The 27,032-nt window shown below is 42.9% G+C and overlaps 1 protein-coding gene across 2 annotated transcripts in view; it reads right to left on the bottom strand.

Moving 5' to 3' along the window:
• Positions 1-262: 262 nt before the first annotated feature.
• Positions 263-27,032, bottom strand: part of LOC144755155 (glutathione S-transferase omega-1-like) — a 499,081-nt gene continuing 472,311 nt past the window's right edge. For both annotated transcript variants that reach the window (XM_078643734.1, XM_078643735.1), the window contains one exon: positions 263-793. In XM_078643734.1, the coding sequence (XP_078499860.1) occupies positions 637-793 (157 nt within the window). In that variant the 3' untranslated portion in view covers positions 263-636. The remainder of the gene's footprint in view (positions 794-27,032) is intronic.

Below are 27,032 nucleotides of genomic sequence, written 5' to 3'. Positions count from 1 at the left end.
AATGCGACAGAGTAGCCTGTCCACCAACTGTGCATTCTGCCAGCCTCATTTAGTGATCGGCGGAACTCTAGTGTTCTGTTGGCAGAGCCCCGTTGGGTCTGTCAATGTAATACTTCCTCCAAAGTCACAATGCAGCCACTTCCATTGTTGTAATGGGGGACAGGAACAGTGTGATGATGCTTCCACTTTATCAATTATTGTTTTGCATTGACACTGGGGAGACAAACTGAGGTGGAGAATATGAATCGGAAGAAACCAGAGGTGGCACTCTAAGAAGGTGTATTTATTGTGCATTTGAGTTTAATATATTTGTTTCTTTGCTTTCTGGACAGAATATCTATAAACATTAACAAAATAAAATCATTGGGACCCTTGTAAACATCTTTCCCTGGTATACTTTTATTTTTCTAGTAAATTAACATAAAACTTTAGATGTCTACAATATTTGTTTCTAGGTCCGTTCATCTAAGCTAACAACACCTCAGTGTGAAAAAAAACAGTGGCCAGGATTAATTTATTAGTGTCAAACACAGATTGAATCTACTAAGCATCTTGGTTAGGCATAACTAGAATGTAAAGAAGCATCATACATTAGGGAACAAATTCAATGGACTGTGTTCACAGTGTTGCCTATGACTAAAGATCGAAGTCGAGCACATCCGGAGAATTATCAGTAGCATATAGAGCAAAGAATGCTTTCATGATTTTCGCATCCATTTTCGTCGCCTTGACAGCTGGATCCTGCATCATCAGCTCTATCCAGGAATTGATCTTTGGGGTGTTCTTCAGACCACTGTGAGTGAATAAATAGGTAAAAAATAAAAAATAAAACAGTGAAATAGGCAGAAATTGTACAGTTGAAACATGCATAGGCTATCTTTATGACTGCAACAATCTAGATTAAATATGTGTTTTTGTTTTATTGTTAGCAGTGGTAAATGTGTCCTCGCTTTTGCCCAGAACCCAATCTTTCCGATTTCCTTGCGGACAGTCAACAGTTGCATAAATATTTCCTCGGAAATCTCCAAAACTATCTCACTGTCATCTGTCCCTCTCTATAACACATCTTTTATACTATATTATACTCTCACCAGTCTTCCCATCTCTCTGACTGTAAGCTTTCTCTTTTTCACTTGTCTATTTACATATCAACTATCGCTCTCACCTGTCTCACTCTCTTATTCAGCTGACTGTATCTTTTTTACACCAGTTTCTACTTCTCTTCAATACCTCTCTCTCTATCACACACAAACACACACGCATGCACATACAGACCTATCTTGATCTCTCACCCATGTCTCTGTAGTGTCCTCTTGCTGGTCTTTATTTGTTAATTTTTCCCTCATATCCCTTCATCTTCTCTTCCCCTCTAACATCCCTCCCTACGCCCTTATCTTAGCTGTATTTCTTGCTTTTTTCGATGCTCAAGGAAACAGGGTTATCTTTTTAGCTCCACTTGCAACAATAAATGTTTTGGAAGTGTTTTGATTTCCTCCGAGAAAGGGGTCACAAGCACATTGCTAGCGGTCATATGAAGCAAGCCAAGGGTCGCAGTTGCGACCCCAGTGAACTCTAAATGAGTCAGTGGTAACACTCCACATTCATGTAAGTTGTATCTAAAAAATTAACAGATACTATCCAGTAACTCAATTTTTCTGGAAATTGTAACTGTGTGAAATACACTAATATTCTCCAGAAATCAGAAAATTCTTTTTATCCCTGTAAATGTACCTAAGTACTTTCCTGTATATTGAGCCCTGGTTAGATTTCACAAATATATTCCAGGTACTGAGCAACTCTCTAATTGTCTGTAAATATCTTCTGGGCGGACCTCCCAGCTGTTGGAGCTTACAAATAGAAAATCTCTGCCATCTGTAGATTATAGAAAGATTTCCATGGAAATTAAGCCTTTGGATAGACTGTTCCCAATGTAAAGCTTTTAGACAAATCTTTGGTCTCCTTAATTCAACCAGCCAAGTGTAAATTAGGATAGCATTTATTCTGCAGCAGTCATTGCTCAAGTTGATGTCTCAATTGATGGTATTTGCTATGACATGTTGTAGAGAATTTCCTCAAAACGACGATTTCACAAGTACTCCATTGCAGTCAACTTTCGTATTCTCATTGGCTACTTGATTTAGATGAGGCACTGAGCTCCTTACAGCTGCAAACTCTGCGACAGGCCTTATATCACTGACCTTTTTAGGTTTCGACTTTTGGCGAGGGGCAAAGCCCCTCCCAGTCGAAATCTTTTGTTTTTAGTAGTGAGGTTAGGACAGCCTCTGTTTCCAATTGGCTAGCTCCATAAATGGAGACTAGCCATTGGGAGACAGAGGCTGTCAATCGCGCTTTCTCACGAAAACGCGATTCGGGGGCGTTTCTGGTGCTTTTTTTAAGCCCCGCCCCTTTGTCCCGGGCCGCGCTGCGATTGGCTGCCGGCCCGGGACACCCCCGTGACGTCATTCCCGGGCCGCGCTGTGATTGGCTGCCGGCCGGGACACCCCCGTGACGTCAGCCAATCACAGCGCGGCCCGGGACCTGACTTGTTGCCTTCACTTATTGAAGCCGGTTAAGTCGCGGGTAAAAGCAGAGGAACTCTGGTTTTAAGTCTGGCGGGAGGTAAGGAACGCGCTCTAAGTAGACCTGGCTTGTTTGAGGAGAGCTGCCATTAAATGCTGTTGTCTCTTACTGAGGCTGGTGTGGTGCATGTTTCTTCTTATTGGATCGAGCGGTACTCATTGCTATTACGTTGACAGAACAGTTGGTTCTTGTTGGGATATGCGACGCTCTGGAATCGTTTATCTGGCTGTTTTATCGTAGCAGTGTGTTTTGTTTTTTCGCGTGCGTGACGGTGAGACTTGTTACAACACGGAGGTGGGTGTGGGCAGGATTGTCACTGGTTCTTTGAGGCTTGTTCCAAAAACGTGGCGAGGTCCTGTTCCTGCACGCCTCCCATCCTTCCTCCCTCCTTCTCGCCCCTCCCTAACCCCGCCCCCTATGTCAACGCCTCTTCATTCACGCTGTCAGTGGTGTGGGGAAACTGAAGTGTAGGCTAGACAACGTCTTTGGAATTATCTCTTTACACGAAGGAGGTAAACGCTGCAGCTGCTCAAATTGTTTGTTTGCTGATATCAATACTGTACTTTTCTGTTCACTGCGTTCATATACTTTTTTTTGTACCAGTTCGGACGGATATTCCCCTGCAGTTGTTAATCCTTTTAGCCATTGGTTTACCATGCCCGGCCCGAATTATGATACAATGGCTCTTTTGTAGCTGCAAGGGGGAGTCTTTCGTATTGAAGAGTCATGAGGCTATTAAGTAGAAAATACCGTGTTTATTCTAATAGTCCCTTGTTAATAGCCACAGTCTATTGGCTCTATCAAGGCTCCCCCCCTCCACCTGTAATTAACTGCCAGGCTTCAGCCAGCACACATGCCCCAATGTTACATGCATCACATTCTCACACCATCCCCATTCAACGTTTTACATACACCATGTCTTCTGAGCCTTTGTCCACACAAAGGTAGCATGTCACTGCAGCCTTAAATGTCATCTTTGTTGTTCAACTTTACAGCCTTTCTATAGGGCACCATGCACTCCCCGCTACCACCCTACATTCAAAAACACTTAAGACCTTAACCTTTATGAGCAAGACTAGAACTCTATGGTAATTCCAACAGAAGGCTCTGTCAGCCTCCTAATTATGTACTGTTTAGAAAGATGAGTGCTCCAAACATCAGCGGCAAGCCAGAACCCTATTGTTTTGGAAACATAAGGCCCAACTCATTGGGAGCAGCCAGAGAACTTTTTTGTCCCCAAAACTGAGAAGTTGGCAGTTTTGCATAGGCAACAAAACCACCATGATTAATACAGAAGAACTGGTCTTAGACCAGATACACACTGTCGTTAAGGCTACTGAAAATTAACAGCAGCCCTATATACCACAACCATTAATACCAAGGTACACTGCCAGAGCTCTAAAATTCACCAGGTGGTTGTGTAAGTAGGTCATTCAGTTAAGCTGAGCCCTCCTTACTGCGACCTATAGCTTGTCATGTGTACAAATTCAAAGTCAATATGACCAGCCACATTCTCTGCACCCAGGGTAAGTTGAAACTCCTGATTGCCTTGGCACAGCTCCTCCGAGGTATCCTGCAACCCCACCCCAGAATTGGGCCGCCTTGTAAAACTAGTCTTTACCTCCATAACCCAACTTGTGACATTCCTGAGTATTAGGACTTCATAGGATTTGACATGCCTTCATAACTGAAGTTGGCTGCATCAGAGTTAGGCAGATTACAGAGAAAGAGAAGGATGTGTGAAAGGCTGCGCTCTGCAGTATTTCAGGACGTTCCTGGTTTATATCTGTTCATGGGGCTGTTTCTTTATCGTTATTGGGATAACAAGATGTTCTTCTTACTGGTAGTCTCCCTTGTTTGTTCAAGAGATGATGTGAGCAAGGGAAGAGGCTTGAAGCAATTTGGGGGACCTTTTGACAAGACTGTCGTGGGGGACCTTTTGACAAGTCTGTCCGGGACTAATCAAAGTTGATACACAAAACTGCCTAAGTGATTGATATGATGAGGCATAGAGTTGTTGTTTTTGTGAACGTTTGTTTCCAAACTTGCAACATCCCGGTAGAGGTAAGCAAGCATGCACACAATTAGGAATGTTTTTTAGGTTTCGCCTGGCGTTCTGTGGGGGTGTGTGTGTGGCATTTGCGAGAGATTAAGCTATTGACATTGTAAATGACAATGCCATTTATTTATCTGTTTTCAAAACCAACACATGAATAACAAGCATTAGAAATGCAATCGGGCTCGGATTTATTTGAGTTTGAGCTAATGGCATTGTAAATGCCAATGTCTTTTTGCCATGTGTTATGGAGTGTCTGCATGTGGTGTGTAGTGGAAGTATGTTTGTTGAATTGTAATTTTACCAATGGTGGCATGCTGTGCTTTATATGAATATGTTTAAAAGTAAAGTGTACCATACTGCGATTGCTTGGTGGAAAAGTGCACTGCCGGCTGGAGGTGTGTGTGCCTGGTGGAAGGGTGCACTGACGGCTGGTGGGTGTGTGCTTGGTAAAAGCGTGCACAGATGGATGATGGTTGTTGGTGTTTGTGCATGGTGAAAGCATTAATTGACGGCTGGGGGTGTGTTGTTGTGTGTGTTGTTTTCTGTGTGCTGGTGAGTGTGTGGTGGTGAGTCTGTGGGGGTGAGCCTGGGGAGTGAGTGTGGTGGTGAGTGTGTTGTGTTGAGTGGTGACAAGTGTGTGGTGTTGAGAGACTGAGGTGTGTGGTTTGTGTGTGCGTTATGTGTGTGTGGTGTATGTGTGTGTGGTGTTTTCTGCACACTCACACACTGCCCCGTAACATTCACACACTGCTCACCCGCACACTCCCAATGTCACCCTGCATAGTCAAACACTGTTTATGTTTATCGGCCCCCTTGTGTTAAGGGCTTGTGTGTCTGTCAGCGTGTTTGTGTGTGCCTACATTTCTGCGTCTGTGAGTTTCGGCATGTGTGGGCATCTGTGTGCGTGGGGGTGGATGTGTTTGCCTGAGTTGTTACAGTGTCGATGTTTGCGTATTTGTGGACACCTGTGTGGGCCAGTGTGTGGCTGTGTTTTTGTATGTTTCTGTTTGTGTGCGCATGTGTGGGTCTCCCTGTGTATGTGTGTGTGTGTGGGGGGGGGAGGGGTGCATGCGTCCCTGATTCTGAATGTGTGCGGTATGGGTACTGTGTGTGATGGAAAGATCTGGGGTGTTTATAAAGAAGGTGTGCACGTGTCTGCTAGCCACACTTCATCCACATGTAACTATTTGCGTGCTATGAAGTCTCTGCCTCCGCTAGAGTCGTCTCAGCCCGATTCTAAGCCGCCGGTCCTTAAACGCCGAGACGCTGGAGCTGGCTGCACGTATGCAACGAAAACAACTCCAGCAGCAGCGGCTAAAACAAACTAAAAGTGTAACTCTGAGCTGAGCTGGAGTGAGGGCTGAGCGCTGGGAGAGGCGTTGGCGTAGCGCGCACAGACACACGGCACTGCCAGCTGACAGAGCTGGAAAGAGACATCACGCTAAGATCAACACTGTCAGCCCCACTGGTGGCCAAAAAGGGCATGGGCGGCGCGGGACACCAACGGGTTAAACCAAACAGCGGGGAGGGGTGTCCTGCGCTGAGTGCAGGGGCGCCTGCGAGCTCCCAGCAGGGGCAGAGCGGTGCCCTCTGCCACCCCGGGGTCCGCCGCGCGCACGCAGACACCGGGGTCGCCGGCTCCGGGAGGCAGCTTCCAAATGATCTCATCTCTCCTTTCTTCCCCGACACTATTAATGCTCAGATGGGCAGAATGAAGTGAAAGTACGTGCAAGTCATGTGTAAACTGCCTCAGCCAGGGGGCTTTTATCCCGGCGTGTATATTCCAGTGGTGCCCATTTATCTACCCCCGTACACACGGCACCCCCCTGCAGCTCCTTAGCTCTAACGAGCCTCGTTAAGATCACAATAATATTCCACCCTCTAATTGCTCGTCCCATTCAAAACAAGAACGGGGTTCGTGTCTCGGCAACGACGCTCAACATCCGTGATTCTGGACAAATCACTTAATCTCACCGTGCCTAACAAAACAAGGAAGCTGCGCGCTGAGCGCTGCAGAATTGTGAACGCGCCCGGCCATCTGGATTCACTAACGGAGGCACCCTGACAGCTCCTAATTATAATTTATGTACTTCTTTGCGCAAGCACGCACGAAATATGCCCAAAATGGCGGAACAAAACTACATTTACCCTATCACTTCAAGCCTATTAAAACGAAAACACAAGGAAGACGAATCACTGGCCAGATGACAGAAAACGCTAAGGAATGTCTGGAATTCCTCTCACCAAGGCCCTAAGGATACTTCTTCTTTTTTTTCTTATAACATTAGGATCTCGAAACTCCTCCCCCACTTACAGTGGGGAGGAGTCCGAGCCCTAAAAATGTTGTCATTTACAATGCCAATAGCTCTAACTTTTGCAAAGGCGAAACCGTTGCATTGTAAATGCTTGTTTAAGACTGTATTCAACAAACTAAGTTAAAGCAATGTTGTATAGTGGGGATAGTACGGCTTTTAATAAAAGGACATTTTCAGGCTACACTTCTTGAACTTCTCAAGAAAAAACCTGGCTAATTCCCTATCTGATCCACTAGCAGGGTCGACTAGGCAGAGATTTGTGCATATTTTTTTTTAACCATTCCTGCATTGGAATTAAGACACACATGACCTTTGATCAAAATTGCACAAATACGTGTTGCTTATATGATGCCTTTTGTAAATCTTTACTTCACATTGTATGTGTGTGCCCATTACTACTGGGTGAACAATTATTCATAAAATTGAGGTATGGCTAAGTCCCTCATTAATAAGTCAGGTGGTTCAGAATTACCTCGTGGAATTCCACTCCGCCTGATTCCAAGTGGACCGGTTTTTCAGTCCCAGTTTTACTGAGCGGTAAATCTGCACAGTAAATTCACATGAAGTTTTGCATTCAGCAGCAGCCAAGCCTCATCCCCGTTTTTTTTTCCGACAAGGGACTGTTCAATGCTTTCTCTTGCTATAAAACACCTTGCCTCTCTTTCACCGTACTTGACCCACCCCACCCAGTGGTACCAACATACATCTACCAGCTGCTGGGGGCAGGTGGTAAACATATGCATTAAAAAACATGATCTGGGAATTCCATGTTGTATCACCAGCTGGAAAAATCAGTCCCATGTGGTAATTCCCCATTCCATGGGGTTCAACGTGTATTTCATTGCACTGGATTAGATGCACCCACAATACCAGCACTTTTACTGTGCTGTAAATCCACTCCAGAACAGTGAAACCCACAATTAGGGTTTAAATGAAGAAGACTTACAAATGACTGCTCATTTAGTTACATTTATGACCGAAGCTCTTTTCTTGCTTCAGCATAGGTGTTGAATGTGACACAAATAGTTATAGTAGATGTTTTATCTGTCTTTTATGTTAGTACACACGCAGTATTTCTTTTTCAACATTTGATTATAATGTTTTTATAACATGACATTATGAGTATTTATTCCTTTATGTATTTTTTCACTGGACTGTTAGTGTATTCATTGTATCATTTTAAATATATAAACAATAAAGATTGACTTCACTTCGCAAAACAAATACAGAATATGTTGGACATACCCCAGCAACATCATGAACACAACACGGTTTCAAAACCATGAAGTTGGCAATGTCTTGTCACATCAAAAGAACATCCATTTCCTCCCAAAAATCTACACAGCATTCTTAACAGATTAACATAAACATACCACATCTAGATGTGCACTACATTTCATCAAAGTCATAAAATTAGCTAATGATTTGCCGCAACAAAACATCCTGCTTGGGCTGAATAATATACAACTGTACAGTGGGAAAAAACAAAATAAATGTTAAAGTCCTTCAGCAGACACACCAACAAATGAAGTATTATAAAGGTGTGAGAAAGTCATACTCTTTGCCCTGTTCGCCCCCATTTTTTGACTGATACCGGTGGTAACTAACTCTGACTGTGCCCTGGTTTATGCAAACCAGGGCCAGGACCAGTGATCTGATGAAAAACGTATGTGGTGATTAGGTATAATTACAATTGACAATGACAGACCCCTGTAAGTCCCTAGTATATATTAAAGCAAGGGGGAGTCAAACTACCTTTCAGGCTCTAGTATATAATAGGGCACAGAGCTTTAGAGCCCCAGTAAATGTAAATATAATTTGTATAGCGCACTTCTACCCAGAGGTCTCGTAGCGCTGTATTCATACCACTGTGGAACCCATCCACGCTTTCCTGTGAAATGTCCACTCCTGGGCACCCCCAAGGTGAAGCCAGGAATCCAAGCGCTGCTGGGGCCGTTGTGGAGATTAAGCAAGGTATTGCCCAGAGTCACAGAGTGGGACCCATGATTAGACTAGGCACCGGGGCAAGAATTATTGGGTCCGGGGAAATTGAGTCCAAGAGCCGCCGAGGCAGGAATTGAACCCTGGTCCCGGGCCAGACCTCTGCTTCAGGGTCTGCCGCTCTAACCATTGAGCCACGCTTCTCACAGTAGATTTCCTCCACTGGAAGGTGCAGTGCTGTGTTGCCTGTTGTTATTTTTGAAGGCAGCCCTGGTTTACAGAATGCCTTTAAAAGTAAATTATATGCAAATGTGACTTTGAAATTATAGGTACTTCCAAAGTGGTAATCTATCTTATTTTTACAAATACGTCACCCCTAAGGTCTCCCCTAGGTTTCCCAGAGGTGAGGTGCCATGTACCTACAAGCAGGACCATTATAAAAGATACTCTATAAGTCCTGGTGAGGGAAGAACTGCCAATTTCGTTTTTCCCTATGATAGATACTTAGTTACATTGGCAAACATTGGAATAATTTTATTTAAGTATAAATATAGCTAGGAAGGAGCGAAACATGTATTCAAGGACTTAAAAGTTTTGTAATGATAAGTCCAACAAATTGCCACTGTTGAATGTATCATAACTAATACAGAAGAGAAGTTATAGGGCTTTCTTTTCTGTGAGCGAAATTCCAGCCTTCTAGCAGCCTCTTCTGATTGTTCAGCCTTAACAGCCTTAGCCATGCTGCGTTAATGCAGTGAAAAGTGGCCTGCATAGAGCAGAGATTATCTGATGGGGGAGCTCTGCAGCTAGAGAGAAAAGGTCAAGACGGGGGGCTGGGTAAATCAAATTGGGCTTCAAATAGAGGGGTACAGTAAGGGATGTCAGGCCTACCCTCTCTTCCTGTACCCCCAGCAGAATGGCAGGCCCATGAATTGAATTTGCAGAAGGTCTGGAGGGGCTGTGTTAATGGAAATGAGCCACACTAGTAGGTTAGTTTAGCCAGGTCTTACTCTCCTGAAGAGGAATTCTCTATCTTTAATTTTTTTAAAGTGCGGTGATTTGTGAAACAAGAATATGCCACACTTTGGAGGAAGCTGTCATATTTTTGGGTGACACCCTCTTATGTTATTTTATATTAACATCACTTGTTAAGCGCATGTACACCAAAATGATTTCATGGCGCTAAGGTCATAGCGAGGCAGCGGCAAGGAGGTTGGCTTAGTCATCATATACCTGGGAAAACAGGCAGGTCTTAAGCTGTTTCCTGAACTGTGTAAGAGAAGTCAAGGACCTCATCTCCACAGGAAGGGAGTTCCAAAATTGAGGGGCCAAGACTGAAAACCCTAAACCACCAAGCTTCTTACATTTGAAGGAAGAGGTTGCCAACAGGTTCAGGTGTGAAGACCTAATGTCGAGATAAAAGCTCGACAATTGCCATAAAGCGCTTTAAAGATAGAGCATCCCAACTTGAAGATGCAGCTCTTGACCACTGGGAGCCAATGGAGGCTTTTCATTAGTGGCCCAACGTGATGCCACTTGGGTTGGTGAAAATACGCCTGGCAGCTTGGTTCTTAACCAATTGAAGGCGTCTAAGTTGCAGGCACGGTGGGTCCAATAGGGCGTGGGGGCATAGCCCCCACGCCCGCAGCTCTCTCGGCATCTGTGAACTTAAGTAAACTCTCAGTTTACTTAAGTTCACAGATGCCGAGGGAGAACTGACAATCATGTCAGTCAGCATGACGTCGGACGCCTACCCCCTTCAGAGTCTGAAGGGGGTGGGCGGTCCGGTGTCATGTTGACTGACACGATTGTCAGACCAGTGGGGGGCAACAGGCAGCAGCACAACACAAGTGCGCATGAGTGGGGACGGAGGGCGAATTTTCGCACCGTGCCCACTCATGCGCACTTGTGTTGCCCATGCCCGCGCATGCCCATTAGGAGCCCCACGGTCTTCTAATGGGCAGGCCTCGGGCGAAGAGTAACCTGTGCCCCAAGCCAATCCTGACGCTGCTGGCTGTGCCAGGATTGGATGAGAGGGGCTGCCACTCCAGTGCTGTTCCTGTCTGAAGAGGCGCCGAAAGCTGACCAGGAGCGTAGGCAGTCAGGTAAGTTTTATAAATGTTATTTTCCATAGGAAACCCCCCCCCGCATGAGACCGACCCCCCAACCCCCCAGCGAGACCAACCTCCCCCCGCGAGACCAACCCCACCCCCCGCGCGAGACCAACCCCCCCCCGCGCGAGACCAACCACCCCCCGCGAGAGACCAACCACCCCCCGCGAGACCCCCACAGTCTCTAGAACATACTTCCCCAAATTGTCGACTACATTATATGCAGCCAGTGCAGCTGCTTAGATCAGGGTAAAGCAGCAGGGAGCAGATGTGTTTTTTTACTGTTAATGAGTTACTAGCAGGCATTGAGTTAGGTATTCTGTTGCATTATGGAAGTTGTATTTCCCCAAATGACCGGTTGTTTGAAGGCGGTAGAGGATTAATTGAGTGGTTAATTAAACAGGCGCAAGCGTGTGGTTTAAATATCGGGCGGTTACATGGGGAGGAGAAAGACACTCTTTTGGCAACGAGATACGAGCCCGGAGATTTTAAGAAGTTGCAGTAATGTACTTTTTTCTTGCTCACCCTCTTATTTCGGAAACCCTCCATTCTTCTCATTGGCTCTAGTTTTCTGCACATCTTTTCTTCTTCCTCGCCCTCTTTCCTTTTTCTGTGCCTTAATGTCCAGTTCACAGCCTTTGGTTTTCTATCTCGTTGGGGCATACCAGCTTTTTATTTGCCCCCTTTGTGTTCTGTCTTACTTTGTTTCCGTTCAGTGTCTAGCATACCTGCGTGTTCTCTTCCAGTCTGTCCCGTCTATCCTCCTCCTGCTTACCCCACTTTCCCCACTGATCAGATGACCTTCCTACACTTGGGAGCAAAAATACAGATGATGGATGTGTATTTAATGACATTGCTGTGCAGCTATTTGTATATCCTATGTTGCGCAACACATGAAGATTATGACAAATAATTAGGTACAGGAAGGCTTCTTCAGTGTGTTTGCGCACATATGCAGTACAGCTTTGTGGCATCTGTACTGTGAGACTTACACTGCCTTTCATCCTCCCCAGTTTGTGAAGATTCACAGCCACCGATAAAACACCTCTGTACAAACCCTGGATTTCATAGAAGTCACCATATCATACATCAGGGGTCCCCAAACCTGTCCTGGAGGGCCGGATTCATTCCAGATTTTTGGGATATCTCCATTAAGATACATGTAGTTATTTTAAAAATCTGGCATGGATCCAGCCCTCCAGGACTGGTTTGGAGACCCCTGTCATACATAATATTATATATGGCATATAGTATTACCCACTGTAAATTATAGGGATATTGCAATAGTGTTAAAGCCTGACTTTCTTTATAAGATCACAGTAATTCAAGGTAACTTGCAAAGTCTTTTTTAAATTAATGTTATGGAATATGTTATTCCTCTTAATACGTGGGCATATATACACCATGGCACACCCCATAATTCTCTTTCAATGTGAAATCTGCGGAGTGGTTTGTAATGTGTGCCAAATATCTAGAACATCTGAATGTAAGTCACTTTCAAAATGTGTGACAGTCTGCAGATCACATACTTATTTTTTTGTAATGAATTCCAGCAACGTAATAAATACAACATCAATTATTATGGACTACTTGCTGTAAACAGCAAGAGAATTACACTCTTACTCTTTCGTCGACTTCTAGTTCCTTCTTCAGTTGGAATTTCACCAAACATCTGTGTGAACATTCACTTGCCAATTAGTGGCATGTGTAGCAGGGCGATTAGCGGGGGTGTCCTTCCACGTCAATAAAACGTTCCTTCTCTGTTACATCTGGGGGTGTATTCATTTCAACGCCATAACTGCCTCCTTGCCAGCTAGTAAACATGATTGGAAGGCTAGTAACTTAGCTCTCCTGTACTTGTTGAAGTAACATCTCAATACACCTCTTATGTATCATCTGCTGGATTTGGCAGAGGCATTGTGAAATTACAACTCAACTGTAATAATTTATTAAACTACTCCACGATTTATGCTTTCTTATTACAAGTGAGAGGTGCTGTTGCAATTAGACTCTAATAAGAAAATCAGAAACAGGCGTTCAGGCTCCCATTTATTACATGAAATATTCGAGATCACAGTAATGAAATTCTTCTCATCAGAACAAGATCAATCAAAAAGCCACGTGAATAGTTCCAAATTTGGTGTGGCAAGTTTATTTCAAAAGATTATGAGATATGTACAACCTAAGGGGGTGGTGGAACCTGAGCTGTCTGGGGGTCAGTTTTACCTGCTTCCCTTGTGATTAGCTTTAGTAGTAGACCAGGATGGGTGTGTTAAGATAATCTGCACGGGGCAGGTAGAGATATAGATGAGTTCATTAAATACAAAGGAGTGTGAAAGAGGTGGATAAATCAGATATTAATTGAGACTTTAAAGACCACCCTCTGTTCCAGAGGCATGTCTGCAAGTGCTTTACAAAAGCTATGAGACACTGAGACTTTAGGAGTACCCGTATTCCAGACCCGGATACCTTAGGAGTACCCGTATTCCAGACCCGGATACCTTAGGAGTACCTGTATTCCAAACCCTGAGACCTTAACGACCTGAGACGATGGTAACAGTCCACATAGGTCAGCGTCCATGAGGCTTTCGGGTTTTAGTCCAGCTCTGACTCCTGAAACCATTGCTCTGTTGGGGGAGTGTGGGGATGTACTGTTATGCAAACAATGTACACTGTTTCTTTAAGTGCACAGGTTTCTCCACGAGCGTCATGGTGCTCGTGGAGTCTCCTGTGTTCTAGTGCTGAGAACTCCTGGACGGCAGTTGCTGCCGGGAGAGCTGTTGACTGGATGTGAATAAAGGACCGTGCCTCTTCACACTACTCTGGTAACGTCTTCCTTTCACTGGCGACGATGACGGTCCAGTACTTCAACTCTCCCAAATATCCCCTGTAATCCAAGTCAGACGCGACGTCAAGCGAGAGTGAAGCCTCGTTTTCAAGAAAAAGAATTGTAAGTCACGAAGTCAAGCCGGTGTCACTGTCGGACGTGAGTAAACTTGCCTTGCTGTGCAGCCTTCAATTTAACAAAAAAAAAAAAAAACTTAAAGCGCATAACGTTATTGGAAAGACTGGCGCGAGCGCTGCTTCTGCTTCTGAAAACTCAGCGCGAGCAACCAGCGCGAGCATTAGACATTCCTTGTTAACGCGCAGGAAAAGTAAAGCGCGAGCCTCGCTTCTGAATGCTCATCACGAGCATTGCTTTTAATCATTCTTCATCACGCGCCCTAATTCTGCAGTGCGCTACTACGGCAACACAAAGCATTGTGACGTACATCATCTCTGCCAGCATAGAAACTCATCTGAACGTCACAATAAAGCAGACTCCAACCATTTCAGCCTGTACTTTACCATGTCATGACTAAGTAAACAAATAAAGGAAAACAATCCTACAGTTTTCAAAAGAATAAAGATATTAGCTGCACAACAGTTTCTACAGTTTTAAAAATAACAACACAATTACACAGCAGGCATAAAAAAAAAAAAAAGGTATTTAAAAAAAAAAAATATATATATATAAATATATTTATATATTAACCACGAAATACCTTGAATATTTAGTAAATTTCAGAGACTTGAATTACTTATTATTTAGTTTTGAGGCAGCAGCTCCCCACGCAAATGGAAAAGGTAGCCTCGCCACCTCCCTTTTTGCAGTCTCCAGGTCCTCCCCCCATGCCCTGGAAACAATGGAAAGCGACATTTGACGCATATATTGAAGCCATCGATGGTGATACCTTCACATCAACAACAAAAAAAAGCACTTTTAGTATATAATTTGGGACCTGAAGGAAGGTCCATTCTGGAAACTTTACCCCTCGAAGAAGTAAGAATATCCATTTCAAGTGATGATGGTGATGCGCAAATATTAGACGAATATGCTTCTCTAGTAAAGACATTAGACAAAAGATTTAGTCCTAAACGGAACACTGTATTGGAACGTCACAAGTTTTTGCAACGTGCACAATTACCCGGAGAGTCCATTGATGATTTCGTTGCAGCCTTAAGGATTCTGGCAGTCAACTGCAACTACAGAGAATTCAGAGATGAAATCATTAGAGATCAGCTCATTGAACGCACTCATGACAGAAAGGTGCGTGAAAAACTTTTATCGTCTGGTGACCCCGACCTAGAAACTGCATTGACCCTAGCCAAATCTGTTGAACATTCCCAGTATTGTTTAAAAGAAATGAGTACTCCTACATCACCTTTAGCAACTCCAACAGAATCATCTGACATCAATGCCATCAGTACCAAGACAGCAGTCAAAATTCCAGAACGGAGAACATCAAATCCAAATCGTTCTCAAGTTCCTACATTTTCCAGTTCCAATAAACCTAGGAACGATGTGCAAGGATTATCCTGTTATCGGTGTGGGAGTAGATCTCATTTAGGAAATTTCAAATTTTGCTTCGCTGTTAATCAATCTTGTTTCAAATGTGGCAAGAAGGGTCATTTAGCACGTATGTGTAAAGCAACAGGGGTGCAGAAAGGTTCGTCACAAATAGTGAAAAGTATTGATGAACGATTACATGTAGATGAAGAAGACGAACATTATGAATTGTTGATGTTATCTTCTTCCCCCATGAGTACTGATGGAGTTGTTGAAATAGCAACTATGGATTCATCTCAAAGACGAAAATCTCCTGTTTGTTCCATTAATGTGAATGGCGTATTAATCAAATTCCTAGCGGATTCTGGTTCTCCATTTTCCATAGTCAATGTTAAGGATTTAGACATGTTAGATAATATTTTACTATCAAAATCTTTTATCAGAATGTTTGCATATGGAGGCAAGAGAGTAGAAGTATTAGGAAAGTTTAGGGGAGAGATGGAATTCAAAGGAGATTCTACGTCCTCCATCATTTATGTAGTAAAAGATGGTACCAATTTATTGGGTTGGCATGAACAGGGTGAATTAAACATGATTCTTGATCCCAACCATCAAGATATGGTGTTATCAAGACGCGAGGCCAAGCAGTATTATGCCTCTTTGCCTGATTCAGAGCCAATAAGTTCTCTAAAAACTTCTGGTGAAAATGAGTGGGTGCATGAATTTCCAGAGGTATTCTGTGACAAATTAGGCAAACTCAAAGGTTTTCAGCATCAAATTATTTTAAAGGAAGGGGCTACAGCAGTTGCACACAAAGTTCGCAAAGTACCTCTAAGTATGCGAAGTGAGTTAAAGGCTGAACTGGAGAGATTGTGTCTCTTAGGAGTAATTGAACCTATAGAGGCATCAGAGTGGTTGTCTCCTGTAGTTTTGGCGCGCAAAGCCGATAAGTCCCTTAGGATGTGTGTGGATTTGCGCGACTTAAATGCTTGCATCTGGATTGATCGGCAACCACTACCCAACATTAATGAAATGTTATCTACATTGGAGGGTGCCAGTTATTTCACTACTTTAGACATTTTTTCGGCATATCACCAAGTTGTATTAAGCAAAGATTCAAGACACCTAACGTCTTTTGTAACTCCTGAAGGTGCTTTCCGCTATTTGAGGATGCCGTTCGGTCTGGCGTCGGCTTCCGCAGTTTTTCAACGCCTCATGGGAAACCTTTTCAAAGATACTGCGGGAGTCTTCTTCTTTCAGGACGACATTCTCATTTATGGCAAGTCTGTGAGCGAACACAATAGCAGAGTAAGAACAGCCTTGAGAATTTTAAAAGATTTTGGGTTGACCCTAAGAAAAGACAAATGCAAATTTCTCAAGACTAGCGTAGATTACATGGGTCACCACATCTCAGCCAAAGGGGTAGAACCCAAAATGAAATTATTAGATGCCATTCAGAATGCACCAGAACCATCCAACAAGGATCAACTACGTTCCTTTTTAGGACTGATCGAATATTACGCTAAATTTGTCAAAAATGTTTCTGATAGGACTGTGTCTCTGAGAAATTTATTGAAAAAGAATGTTAGATTTAATTGGTCACAAGAATGTGCAAATGATTTTAACTTACTGAAAATTGCTATTGTACAGGCACGTCCCCTCAAACTTGTTAATATTAATGATCAGAACATTGTAATTACCGATGCCAGCAATGTGGGTCTGGGTGCAGTTCTCTCTCAGAAAAGAGCGGATGGTAAAATAGAGGTAATTGCATTTGCCTCCAGGACCTTACGTGGAGCTGAAGGCACATATTCTACCATCGAGAAAGAAGCGTTAGCTTTATGGTGGGGTGTGCAGCATTTCAGAAATTTTCTTTGGGGCAATCACATAACACTCAAAACTGACCACAAGCCCCTAGTTGATCTTTTCACTACGAAAGGTGGTGGGAGGGCTTCTCCTCGCATTGCCAAATGGCAATACAGGCTTAGTGAATTTGATTACCACCTGGAATATGTTCCTGGAATTAGAAACAATGTGGCTGATTGTTTGTCCAGATTGCCTCTTCCTCACGATAAGTTAGAACAGAGTGATGAAGATTTAGAGATGGTATGTGCAGTGAGTTCTGTGTCTGAGGTTGGCATCACGTTGACGGAAAATGAGTGGAAGTTAGCTGTGGCTGAAGATAAGAATTTGTCTTGTGTAATGAATTACCTGGTAAATGGTTGGCCTGATGATAAGTCCCTTTCTTCAGATTTAATGCCATTCAGGAGAGTTCGAGATGAATTATCTTTGATTGATGGCGTTTTACGTAGGGCTGGCTTACTAGTGGTTCCGGGAACTCTTTGTAAAAAAGTTTTAGAATTAGCTCATGTAGGTCATTTGGGCATTCGTGCTATGAAACGGAGGGTACGTGAAGATTTTTGGTGGCCTGGAGTAGACAAAGCGATTGAACATTGTGTGCGTGATTGTGGTGCTTGTGTCCTTAGTGACAAATCTCAAGTTACTACTCCTTCTCCTGTGACTCCTGTGCAAGTTAAAGAGCTACCTTGGCATAAATTGGCGTTTGATATAGCGGGTCCATTTTACAATCTAGGAGCAACTCCAAAGTATGCATTAGTTTTAATTGACTACATGTCAAAGTGGCCGGAAGTTAAATTTGTTGAATGCATAAATTCTTCTACTGTCATTGAATTTTTCAAAAATGTGTTTTTGCGAGAGGGCATACCAGAAGAATTAGTATCGGACAATGGCACTCAGTTGGTGTCGGGTGAGATGCAGAAATTTTTAAAATCTCTTGGGATCAAGCACATTCTCACCTCTTTATATCACCCTTCGAGCAATGGATTAGTTGAGAGATTAAACCGAGTGATTAAGGATCAGTTACAGTTAGCCAACGTTAATGGTTTAAATTGGAAAAAGGTTATCTCTGACATGTTGTGGGCATTGAGGGTCACTCCCCATTCTAGCACAGGAGTCTCACCTTTTACGTTACTCAGAGGTAGAGTGGCTGGGTCAGAGTTAAACAAAGATTGGATGGCAAGAAAAAACATTGACGCTATCAAACTCGCTGGAGTGGCTGATGTTAGAGCTGGTACTCAAACCAAATATGCTCAAGGGAGTTGTAGATTGTCTCCTGTGCGCTCGGGAGACTGGGTTAGGATCAAAAAAACAGTACTTTTGCAGAAGGGGCTAGCTCGGTTTTCTTCTCCTGTCTTAGTCAAGGAAGTAAAGGATCATGTGGTTGTTCTAGAGAATGGTAAAATTTGGAACAAGTCTCGTGTTTCCATTGTTCCTAAGAACAAAGTTGAGTTTGTGAAAAGTAAATTTGGTTTGAGATCTTGTGTTTTACCCACCTCTAACACAGGTACAAGTACTGTTCCTCCAGTTCTGCCCGCTCATGCCTCCAGTTCTGTTCCTAATGACATGTTAACTAAAAGATTTTCCACCAGATGTAAAATTGTTCCAGGAAAATTTCGTGATTTTGTGACTTATTGAATTAATGCTTTTATTTTTCATTTTGGGGAAGGGGTGGGTTAGTTGTATCAATTGTTTTGTAAATTGTTATTAATTGAGGGAAGGGGGATGTGTGGGGATGTACTGTTATGCAAACAATGTACACTGTTTCTTTAAGTGCACAGGTTTCTCCACGAGCGTCATGGTGCTCGTGGAGTCTCCTGTGTTCTAGTGCTGAGAACTCCTGGACGGCAGTTGCTGCCGGGAGAGCTGTTGACTGGATGTGAATAAAGGACCGTGCCTCTTCACACTACTCTGGTAACGTCTTCCTTTCAGGGAGGAAGATGAAGGCCACATCAATTGGCTAGCACCGGGAATCAGCTTGCCACCATCTTGATTACCATCGGTCAGAATTCTGTCACTTTGATAAAAACCTTGCATATCTGAGCAGTGCCTCTTTCACTTACCAGCCTTCAGGAACAGAAACGGCGAGATTCATTATACACTTATCACAGTATTTAAAGGTGATTTTATTTACCTGGAAATAAACTTTATGATTTGCATATTTTCTGACAGAGTTTACTTCCATGGAACACACGCTTTGGCTCTACATCCAAGAATGAAATACTTAAATTGAGGTCCATGCACAATGCGCAAACTATTTATATTGCAGTTGTTGCAGGGGCTGCAGTTTTATATCATTGTTCTGAAATATCAAATGAATGGGAGGTGATACAGCTAATGCGTATTAAAAAATATGTTGTAGTCATGTGGGTACCTTATGCAAACTGGCTAATTTCTTCCAGACCTTGTGCGTATCCCTCTAACCCCTTCAGCGCTGATGACAAAGCCAGCTCGTCATGGGCGTTACCTGCGCTACGCGCATGACGAGCTGGCTTTGTCATGTAACGCGGGTTTTTCAAATATGTAGCGCACAGCGGGAAAACCCGCTAGCGCGCATGCGGTTAAGCAATCTGTGATGGCCAGGTCAAGATGCCAGCCAGAGGCAGTGGAGCTTGTACTTTTCGTACTAGGTGAACTGGCCACAGGCTTCGGCCATTGAAAATATAGGGTTTCTATAACAAATGAAGCTGTTACTACCCAAGCAGCTGCAGCAAATAGCAAAACAACTTTAAGTGGAGAGCTGAAGGGAAAGAGGTGGATGAGATGACAGTCAGATACATTTTGTGAAATAGGGTTCGGACTGTGTTATGATGCAATATGGGAATAAATTCTGCCAAAAAAAGAGTTACCGAAAAGAGACCATTGTACCATTTATTTTTTAATCAGGGTGTTTTCAGCCATTCGTGCACACAAGGGTAACATAAAAGCCACCGTTTTGCTGTGGAATCAGTCTATCTATGCCATCAGATGAGAGAGAGAGAATTTTACGTACTATGCTGTGTAGTGTTTCCAGCTGGCATATAGTTTTCAGATGGACTCATTTGTGCATGTATTTCGACAGAAAATAATTCTGTAATTCTCGTTTTGTACCACACCCTTCAATATTCGTACCTAAAGGCATTTACAGACTGTATAAATTACAGAAACATATCCTCTAAGACGCATTTTATTTATTTATTTTAGAGTTTTGTGGGTTGCTGTGTGTCTGTCTACATTTGGTTACTTAAAAGCACTGAAAGTCCTAACGCTGCAAAGTGCTTCGTGCAAACGTGAAGCTCATTGGAGATCTAAGGATTGAGGTAGAAACTTGTCTGATGCGCTGGGGGAGTTTGGCAGCGCTGCCCTATACGTCTTCCCTGGTTGTCGAAGGCCACCTTCAGCACCAGAGGCAGTATCCTCATGCATGAGTTAGTTTTATGTCTGTGGGAGGGAGGGAGTAGTTTCGGGGCTCATATGCATATCATGCACTGTTCTTTGATAAATGTAATTTGGAACACACTGAGCAGTGTTGTTAGGTTTTAATCGAAAGTTATCTTTATGAGCAGGAACCTCGCTAAAGTTATTCTCAAGCATATGGTTTTGTTGAATTTTGGACTTCAATGATTTAGCACACTTATCAGTAGCTAGCTTTATATTGAGCTTGCTCAAAAATTGCATTTATAATTGTCTCTAGAACAGTGTTCTCTCTTGAATGAAGCCTGATATGTGGCATAATATGAATTTCTTGTCTGATTCGTTTAAATATGGCTCTAACTGCATCTTTTGCTTTTAATTTCGTGCGTGCCAGGTAACATAACATTCATTTTCCTTTTTGAGCTGTGTGTGATCGTCAAATTTAAAAGGAGGCACTGCAAAGTTTGCTTCTTTCTCCACAAAGTATTCTGAATTATTTCATTCACAATATTTTCTTGGTAAATTAGAATACTGTTGACTCCCTTGGAAAACTGATGCTATCGTTCGAGTATTTGCGTTTTGGTTACCAAAACAGAAAATTGAGTCTATGTCCGTCCCAGCAAAGGTCTCCAGTTTGTTTATAACTGTTTCCAACACATCACTCACAAAATTTAAGAGGGGTGAAGAAACACATTGCTCTAGCTTATCTTTTCTGTTTTGAGAATTTTGAAATGACAGGTTCAATTCATTATTTGAGTTATTGACCACTTTTTAAATTAATTTCCAATTTAAGCCTTGGTTTAGTAAGAGATTGCTTAATTCCTTTGCATGTTTGTTCACAAAGGCTGTTTAACTGCTCAATAATAACTGTTCCATGAACGGGGTGTTTATATTCTTCTAAATATTGTCTGTTGGTTACTTCTCTGCTTACGTCTCTGTTTATATCTGGGCAGTAGTGGGGATCTCCCCAGAGAGAGTGTGACTACGGAGGACTGGGAGAGAACAAAGAGTGCTAGAGACAGTAGAGAGAAATCAAGAGACAGACAGACACAGAGGGTGAAAGAGGGTGCAAAGAAGAGAAAGACAGACCTAATGAAATATGGATGTAGATAGAGATAAAACGAAAGAAAGATATAGGCCTAGAAAGAGAGAAAACAAATACTTGGAGATAAAGTCAATGGAAAGCAAAGAGAAAAGAGACACAGAACGCACCTGTAAACCAAAATGTCATGCCTGGTGTGTAATGGAACTACACTGGATGTAACTGATAACACAAGAGAGAGAATAGATTGATAAATAAAGCAAGAGAGATGAAGCGAAATTGAAAGAAAGATGAAGAGATAGAATGAGAGAGAGGAGGGAGTGAGAGTGCGTGTGTGTGTGTGGGAGAGAGAAGCAATGGATTGTTAGAGAGAATGAGAGAGGGGGTGAAACAGAGAGAGATGGAGCTAAGCAGAGCCAGAATAAGAGAGTGTGGCAGAAAGAAAGAGAGGGATATAGCGAGTATTCCTACTTACAAAACCTGTGTGGCTGTGTTATCTCTAGTATAACCAGACACTGGAACAGACCATTGAATCTTGGAGTATAAAATCTTGTCCCACTTTGGGGTAACTTAAAATTTTGTCTGTTACAGGAATTTGTTAAATATGAGAGAATGTTAATTTGCTTTGGCAAGTCATGCATTGTAGACTGCACTTAGCCCACATGAAATGACATGTGGGACTGGAGGCCTGCTTTGGCAGTGAATTGGATCTGGAATTTCTGAGTTTGAGTTGCATGGTCAATATTTATGTGTCACTTTTCATAGTTATTTAGACTGTGTTTCTGTTGTATACTGTTTCTGCCAATATGTAACCTTGAGCCACAGTTTTGGTTGATTTTGATTGCAGTGGCTCAGTTTATTTGGTGATTCACAATTCCAGTCATGGGTAAAACATGGCTTGTTGAACATAGATGAGATGTACTTGCTAATTGTTGAATTGCGTATTGCATTTCAGGTTTTCAATTTGACCAATCTTTTGACTTCTTACCAACGAAATATGAGTGTCTTCCTGGTCGAGGACCACACTGCTTTTTCTCTTGTCTGTCTTTTATCAAGACCCTGCTGGACTATGGGGTGAAAGAAAGCTTGAATAAACAGCTCCCTATGTTATAGGACATCTCTTTATTAATGTAATAACTGAACTTTCACAATTTCTTTATTAATCTGCCTGCTTTCTCAAATTTGCTTGAAAATGCACCATTTGTCCACTCTTTTTTCAAAATGTTCTCGGGGGTGGGGGGGAACCCCCCGATCCCTCCTTATGTTGTTCGGGCTCGCTCGCTGCGCTCGCTCGCTATGGTGCATTACGACAATCATTTTACGCCCAACCACTTTCAAATGTCACCAGCCGCCCCTGCTCAGTTGCTACACAGGGATGCCTACATACAATGAGTTGGAATAGTTCAGTCGTGAGATTACCAGAGCTAAAATGACTAGGGTCAGAACTTCCCTCCTCTAGAATCTGCTAATCTTCTTTATTCTCCGCAAATGGAAAAAGCCAGCAGAGACAACTGAACTGATCTGGGCTTTCATAGACAGGTCATTGCTGATTACTGTACCCAAACCTTTGGTGGAACCTGCCGGCACGGGAGGATTGCCCAGTACGGGAGGCCAGAAGTTGGAGTGCCACGGATTGGCTGACCCACTCGTGAGGATCAGCTCAGTTTTGTCAGGATTCAGCTTCAGTTGGTTATTGTTCATCCAATCGTTTATAAAAATTACGGTGGCTTGGAAGTTGGACACTGATGATTCTGATAAAATAATATCGAACACCAGTTGAAGATCATCCACATAGTTAAAGGTTCCAACCTTTCATAGTTAAAGGTTCCAACCTTTATTTCTCTCAAGGAGCAAATTAAAGGAAGTAGGTACCGGTTAAAAAGAAGCGGAGAGAGGGAGGAGCCCTGGGGAACCCCATAGGTCATTTCCCTCTTATTAGATGAAAAGTTGGCGAAACGTACATCATGAAGTCGGTTGATAAGAAAGGAGGAGAGCCACTTCAACTCCAGACTCTGGATTCCGGCATTGCTGACATGGTCGATCAAAATGTCATGATCGACCGTGTCGAATGCTGCTGACAGATCCAGGAGAACCAGGGCCTGGGTGATGCCCTTATCAGCCCCCCTCTAAGTACGTCTATGACTGTAAGAATAACAGACTCCGTAGAATATGCGGGTCTAAAACCAGCCTGATGGGAGTCCAGAACCTGGGAATGTTCAGCAAAGGAATTGAGGCAATTTGCTACATGAGTCTCTAGAACTTTGCCCAGGTAGGGCAGCAAAAAAATGGGGCGATAGTTGCTGAGGACCGACGGGTCCGTGCCGTGTTTCTTCAAAATTGGAACAATATCTGCCCTTTTAAATGAATCAGGGATGATGCCAAGCTTAAGCGAGTTGTTAAGAAGTGAAAGGGGAGGGTCCGGGCAAGTGGTGAAGGCTTCTCGAAGTATGTGAGGGGGACAACAATAAGTGTGGGAACCGGAGCAAACCTTTTTAAGTAGATCCAGTAAGATCTCCTTAGAGATCGGAGGAATTTGATCAAGCCGATGTGGATTCTTGCCAATATTCGAATGCTGAATAGGAGAGGCAGGAGGAAGGATACTGGCTTTAATGGCGACAATTTTCTCAATGAAATATAAATTAATGAAGTCACATAAAGACTGTGAAGGAGCAGGTTTCATCATGATTCTATCTGGTTTAGAGAGCTCGTCAACTATAGAAAAGATCTCTTTAGACTTATTTGTTGAGTTGATGATTTTTTGGGAAAAGTAGTCCGCCTTAGTTTGAAGAATCGTGGGCCATATTATCAAGCAAGGGCGATACATTATCGCCGCTTTTATAGGCAGGAAACTGCCGCTAAAGCGGTGATAATGGGCTTGATAATATGCCCTTGTGAATTCCCATAGAAGCCCAGGTTAACACCAGAACCTGGGCTTCTATGGGAATTCAGAAAGGGCATATTATCAAGCCCATTATCGCCGCTTTAGCGGCAGTTTCCTGTAGATAAAGCGGCAATAATTTTATCGCCCTTGCTTGATAATATGGCCCCATGTTTTTACATTCTTTCAACAGGGTTAAGTATGAGTCCTTTTTATTCGGGAGATAATGGCGACACCATCAGCATTCTGCTTGTCTTAATGCAAGTTTCTTAATTTTTAGGTCGTCAAAGAACCACCGTTGAGCATCGCTGGCCGATCCAAGCTATGTCTTACTGCTCGCTGCCTGAGTTTGAAATGACTCCAGTGCAGACGGGGCCGTACCAGTTAAAAGAGAACAGAAGTGGTCGATGTCCACGTGTCTCCTGCACCTCTGCACCGAATTAGGCAGGTGTGCCCCCTTCTTGTTGCCCCAGATCACTGAATAAATATGTGAGAGCTGCAAAGTAACTAGAATCTGCTGCCTGAAGCTACAAGGAGAAGAAGGATTGCCCTGCTGGAAAACCCCTAAGGACTGCTCCTGTTGCACACTCAGAACTACAGGCCTTAGGACTTTGCCTTGCTTCAAAAAGGATTAAGCAGTGGACTCCTTGAAAGCAACAGGTTAACAGAGCTTCCCTAAACCATCTTCCTCAAGATGTCCACAGCCTGAGTGCGTAGAGTGGCTTTTTAAGGATTTGGCCAGGTGCATTGAGGGAATCGCAATTCCAAACTTCCAATGACCATTCCAGAGCTTCTAAACCCTAGTATTTGTGTTTTGGCACTTTGAACTTTCAAGACGAACTTCAGGAAGAATTTCCAGAAGTATTGAGCAACGATTGAAAAATAAATCCATAAGGGGCCTGACTTGGTGTCAAGAGTCAAGCCGGCTACCTTCAACTGCGTCCCGGCCTGGATTTTAAGTTCGTCGGGCTGAAAGCTCCGGAGCTCCAGGATTTGACCGGGGCCTCGTGGAGAAGCAATCCGACGACGTTGCATTGAAATCTGCCTTCTGGTGGGGACTGCACGACTTTGAGGGATAATCCACCAGAAGAGTTTCTAAGTCCGAAGGTAACATATTGACTGGGTTCTCCCGCTTAGTGTATCCGACCAGGGCTCTATCTCGATCGGCCTTAAATTTTGACTTTGTCCTGGTCAAGTGCGCCCAGATGTCCCAAGTTGACGCTAAATGTTTTTAGGCACTATAAAGTATTTAATATTTAAAAAATCAGGTCTCCTGTTTCCTATATTGGGTTTTTGTTGTTTTGGTGTCATTCTAAAGATACAAATATTTACTATGTTTATAAATTAGTGTGAGATTGTTATTGTGGGTTGTGTCTTACTTATTTAATGTATTGGTGTTTTTACATTTAAGCCTGAGTGATCGCAGCCAGCTACCAAGGGTTTAGCCAAGGGCCCTATGTACTGGGACTTTCACAGGACCTTATAATCCTTTGGTGACCTTATTGCTAGTGATAGGTGCATACGTACCCCTACTAATAATCCATCTTCCAACAAAAGGTTTTTTACTGGATAATTTTTAGCCCATTATCAAGTACTACCATTATTAAACAACACATTGGATAGATACTTTTTCTGTAACCAAATGCAGTAAGAGAAATGCTTCTTCACTCTGGTCAACCAAATTCCCAGCACTGCAAAGGAGACCAGATTCCAAAACTACCCACAGATTTTGAGACATGCGCTACATCTAAAGGTAACATAACATAGCATACCATACCATATCGTAGGAAATTTGATTATTAGTTGTGTGTCCTGCACAAGTAATAGGTCCACAATTCCTTTACTGGGAAACAAGCACCCAATTGTAGCACTTGATTCTCTCAGGATAGCGAGGCAGACCAGTCCAAGGCCTACTTAGGGAAGGTGGTGTGGGCTAGTAATCCCCGTTCACTGGCACACAATATTAACACTTAATAATATATAGTCATTAGGAGAAGCACATTTGTTGCACACACACTTCTAAATACCACACACTAATTTACCAAATATGTAAATTGGCAGATGGAAAATAGCATATATGACATTGCATAATAACCATTGACTCCCTAAAGGGGTCACACAAACATATCAAGTGAATCTAGTGGTTTTGTCAAGGTTTAAAATTAACAACCCACATATTAATATCATCATTTGTAATTAAATGCAAACACGAAAAACAGTAATCTTGTGTAAATGCACTTAATAATGATAATAGTGTTTTCACTTTGGTCACTAATCATTGGCACCAATAATAAATCAATAAAGCATTTAATGTGAAGAAAATATGTGTTTGTGTATTGTTTATATCATGTTCAGCCATAAAACTGCAATTATTAAAGCAGCCCCTGGAGGGCATCACATAGTAGTGACATTGCATTGCAACCATAAACCTGGCCACTAGAGGGTGCTTTTAAGCATGTATCTTCGTTACCCACATTCATGCCTTTCAGGCCATCACAACTGTAATCATACACATAACCCCTAGAG

Source organism: Lissotriton helveticus, chromosome 5_1 (assembly GCF_964261635.1).
Source record: "Lissotriton helveticus chromosome 5_1, aLisHel1.1, whole genome shotgun sequence".
Classification (NCBI taxonomy): Eukaryota; Metazoa; Chordata; class Amphibia; order Caudata; family Salamandridae; genus Lissotriton; species Lissotriton helveticus.
The sequence above is the reverse complement of the archived record's forward strand: the minus strand, read 5'-3'. Positions and strand labels throughout refer to the sequence as shown.